This window comes from Neophocaena asiaeorientalis, unplaced genomic scaffold (assembly GCF_003031525.2).
Source record: "Neophocaena asiaeorientalis asiaeorientalis breed wild unplaced genomic scaffold, Neophocaena_asiaeorientalis_V1.1 scaffold21, whole genome shotgun sequence".
In the NCBI taxonomy this organism is placed as follows: Eukaryota; Metazoa; Chordata; class Mammalia; order Artiodactyla; family Phocoenidae; genus Neophocaena; species Neophocaena asiaeorientalis.
In genome coordinates, this window is record NW_020174053.1 from 199,411 (window position 1) to 203,369 (window position 3,959).

Consider the following 3,959-nt stretch of genomic DNA (forward strand, 5'->3'; position numbering starts at 1 on the left):
GGGTTCTTTCACAAAGGTAAGTGAGCAGTCTAAAGCAGCACGTCTAATCAGCTCACCAAGATTATAGGTAAACTTTCATTTTAATAAACTCTATCTGACCTCAGTGTTCTTGACTGGCAAAGAGCCAAAGAGATGCAAACAACTGAAAAAAAATCTGGAGGGGGTGGGATTAGGTGCTGTAATGGTAGGGCTGGCTCTGGGTCAGCTCTTTTGACTGGCATTTCACTAGATGAAAGGCTCTGGGCTGTGGATTAACAGATTCAGGTTTTACAGGGTCCCGCCAGCATTTTTGCAGTGGAGAGGGTATGGCAGGTCTAATGGGAAGGTGGGCTAGCCCTGGTCAAGGCTGCCAGCTGTACTTACCCAGTGAGGGAGGGAGCCTTCTTCCTAACTGTTACATTTGCTTTATACTGCTTTGGCAAGAACGCATCTGGAACAATGCATACAGTTTGGGTCCCCACCTTTTAAAAAAGACATCAAAAGGTTAGAAAGCATTTAGAACACAGAAGGAAGCCAAATACTGTAGTACAGAAGCCAGAAGCACCCCTGTCACCTTGCATTATGTAGAGCCTTCTACGTAACCAAATTGCCAAAGTAATCTCCTTCCTAATCTTTAACCTCTAACTTTTCTTTTTCAATCACTTTTGAATCTCCACTATTACAATGTGGAAATAAGAATAACTTTAAATCTCCCTTTTGAAAAGATGCTAGAATTCTAATAGTTGCAGCAGCTCTGTACAAACTAGTCATTTTCATAAGACTACCAGATCTCAAAGCCATCAAAATCTTTTTAAGTATTAGAGTAATGCTGAAGATCAGATTTTATATTTTGAGGTTCTCTCTTGATTAAAATATCTTTCAGGCACCAACCAGACTTAGGTACCAAAATACTTCCTGGTGCCTACTTTAAAATCAACACTTGCTATCTATGAATAAAGCAAAGGCTCAATATACCTGCCTACTAAGACTACGGTGAGTAAGACAAACACACAATCAAAACCACCTCCCCTGCAGCCATGTTAGCATTGCAGCGGCTAAAGAGATCAATTTCAGCCCTACTTTCTCTGTTCTGTCTTCTTCAGCTGACTCACCTGCCATTCTCAGACATAGCCCTTAGAGACACCAAAGACAAAGTCACAATTAACTCCAAAAAGAAATTGCTAAACCAATGAAGCTTATACATGTGTTAGTTTTCTGACTGGGGAGAATATTTTTACAGTATTTTCTATGCTTGAGAGTTAAGCAATTGGAAATGGTAATCTCTATCTTATAAATGGGTTACATATCAAAAGGGCATCTGTGGTGGGCTGTTTCCTATGGAAACCATGTTATAGATGATTAGTTTGGTTTCCAAGCAGTTTAATGCATAATGAAAAACTGAGTCTTGCAGCAAAATACAGCAGAACCCTCACATTTCGATAAAGGAACACTGAAACAAAGCAGTTTTATAATTTTTCCTTAATAGTGAACTTTGATGTTAAATGGGCAGAATTAATTAGAAGGTGACTAAGTAGTACTTGAATTTAAGAACACTTTAAAGAGAATTTTAAGTATTTTCAAGGCCTTTGAAGGTTAGCAGAGCTGGCACTTTATTGTACCAATTGTCATTTTAAAATGTATTGCTGTATCTTTTACCCTAGTAACCAGCACTATTCTCATCATTCTTAACCATAATTGAGGTAGATTTGCAGTACCCATAAAGGAACAAAAGGGGAGAGAGAAGAAAAAGGAAGGAAAAGAGACTGGAAGGAGTATACTGAAAAATATTTGGAGGAGCAAGAGAAAGGAGGATGGGGGAGTAAAGTGAATAAATATTAAGGTATAAGAGAGAAAATAAAGTTAAATGAGGGGTTACAGTGGTAACAGAGGAAACTACATGCAGTTGCCTAAAAGAAAGGTAGCAGAGACATCATCAGAAATGTTGAAAGTTTGCCACCAGGTGGCGCCATGAAATTAAAATACCTCTAGAAAACAGCAACCCTTGTTGGAGGGGCGGTGAGTGGAAGATACATACAAATCAGAGGGGCAGGATATTCACAATACAGGTGACTCAGTGTTCGTGGAGTGCCAAACCACAGGTTAGGACATACATCATATCAAGTTATCCCAGGAACGAAACTTGGTTTAATATTAGAAATATCTATTAATTCAATATGTTAACAGACAAAAAAGCATACACATATTATCACAACATACACAGAATTTGCATTTGATACATTTTAAACACCCTTTTGATTTTTAAAAAAACTCTTAGAAAAACAGGTGTATATATATAAAAGAAAGTTTCATTAACCTGATAAAGGTCATCTGCCAAAACAGCAAACTTATGTCATGGCACATGTTAGAAGCATTCTTATTAAATCAGAAATGAGGTGCACTTATGTTCAACATTGTACTGAAAGCTTTAGTCAAATCAACTCAGTAAGATAAGGAAAAGAAGTAAGTTATATGGATTGAGAAGACAAAGAACTGTATTAATTGTAGATGACTATTTATGTAGAAAGGCTTCACAAATTATGAGAAAAAATAAGAATTGAGCAAGGTTCTTGAATATAAGGTCAGCGAACAAAAATCAACTTCATTTTTATATATCAGCCACCAATAGTTTTAAAATTAACTACTAAAAAGATAGTAAAAATAAGATGCTTAATAATAAATCTAACAAAAGAAATAGATGATCTAAATGGAAAAATTTTAACTTTACTGAGAAGTATTAAGGAAGACATAACTAAATGGAGAGATATTACATATTCATGACTAGGAATACTTAAATATTGTACAGATATAATTTTTTTCCAAATTAATCTATTAATACATTTCTATCAAAACAAGGTGGAGAAACTTTTAAAGAAAACAGGAAAAAAGAAGTCACTTCAAAGAGGAGACATGAAAGGCCCATAAATTTAAGAAAAATTCTGAACTATATTAGTAATCAAGACAATGCAAACTAAAAGCACATTTTAAACCTATCAAATTGGCAGAAAGTTAAAAAAGCTAGTGATATTCAAGTGTGTTGAAGTCAGTGTGGGTATATCCTTCCTTTGGAAAACAAGTTGCTGGTTACACAGAAAAGTTGAAATGCCCCTGTAACTGAACAATTCCCCTCTCTAGGTAGAGATACTGTTGCTCACACTACTAGGAAATATGTTCAAGAAGATTTCAGGCTATATTGTTTGTAAAATAAAAAATACTAGAAACAATCCAAGTGTCCATTATCAGGGGAGTGGATAAATTATAGTGCATTCATAAAACAGACACCCTCACAGCAGCGAAAATGAATGAACCACGACCTCATTCATCAAAATGGATGTGTATGTGCGCATGTATGTAAAGTAGGCATGCAAAAGGAGACATTATATTGTGAGTACAAACAGTTAAAATCAAAGAAGAGGGAGACATGATAGAGGAGGAATACAGAATGCCAAAGTTACCACCAATGTACTATTTTAAAACGGATGCATGAGTACTTATATATATATTTACATGTATAATACTACATAAGAATATATACTATATATAATAACAGATTTCTTTATATTTCTCCTAGACACTGTTGTAAAACAATCTCTAGTTTGTAAATGTTTAAAACTTTCAGAAATTGATGGAGGAAAAATACTACAATAGACAGGGAAGTTATAAATTTTGTTCCAATTATCTTTGGTCTTTGAACCATTAGAATTTTGAAGGTCTCAAATCATCTAGGTAGAGAAGTCAACAGCTACTCCAAGGACACTGAGTAAAAGAAGCAACTGTATTATTCCCACTGTGTCTGACACCCTCATCTCTAAATAAGTGATTCTCAAAGTGTGGTCCCAGAACAGCAGCATTAGCCTCACCTGTTAAAAATCCAAGTTCCTAGGCACCATGTAGACTTACTGAATCAGAAACTTCAGGAGGAGCCCTGCAATCTGCATTTTAACAAAGTCTGCAGGTGATAATAATGTATGCTAGTTTGAGAA

At 35.5% G+C, this 3,959-nt stretch overlaps 1 protein-coding gene across 1 annotated transcript in view; it reads right to left on the bottom strand.

Moving 5' to 3' along the window:
- Positions 1-394: 394 nt before the first annotated feature.
- The window catches only part of RDX (radixin), a 92,388-nt gene continuing 88,823 nt past the window's right edge, over positions 395-3,959 (bottom strand). Inside the window, exon 15 of the mRNA XM_024754236.1 lies at positions 395-461. Coding sequence (XP_024610004.1) covers positions 395-461 — 67 coding nt within the window. The remainder of the gene's footprint in view (positions 462-3,959) is intronic.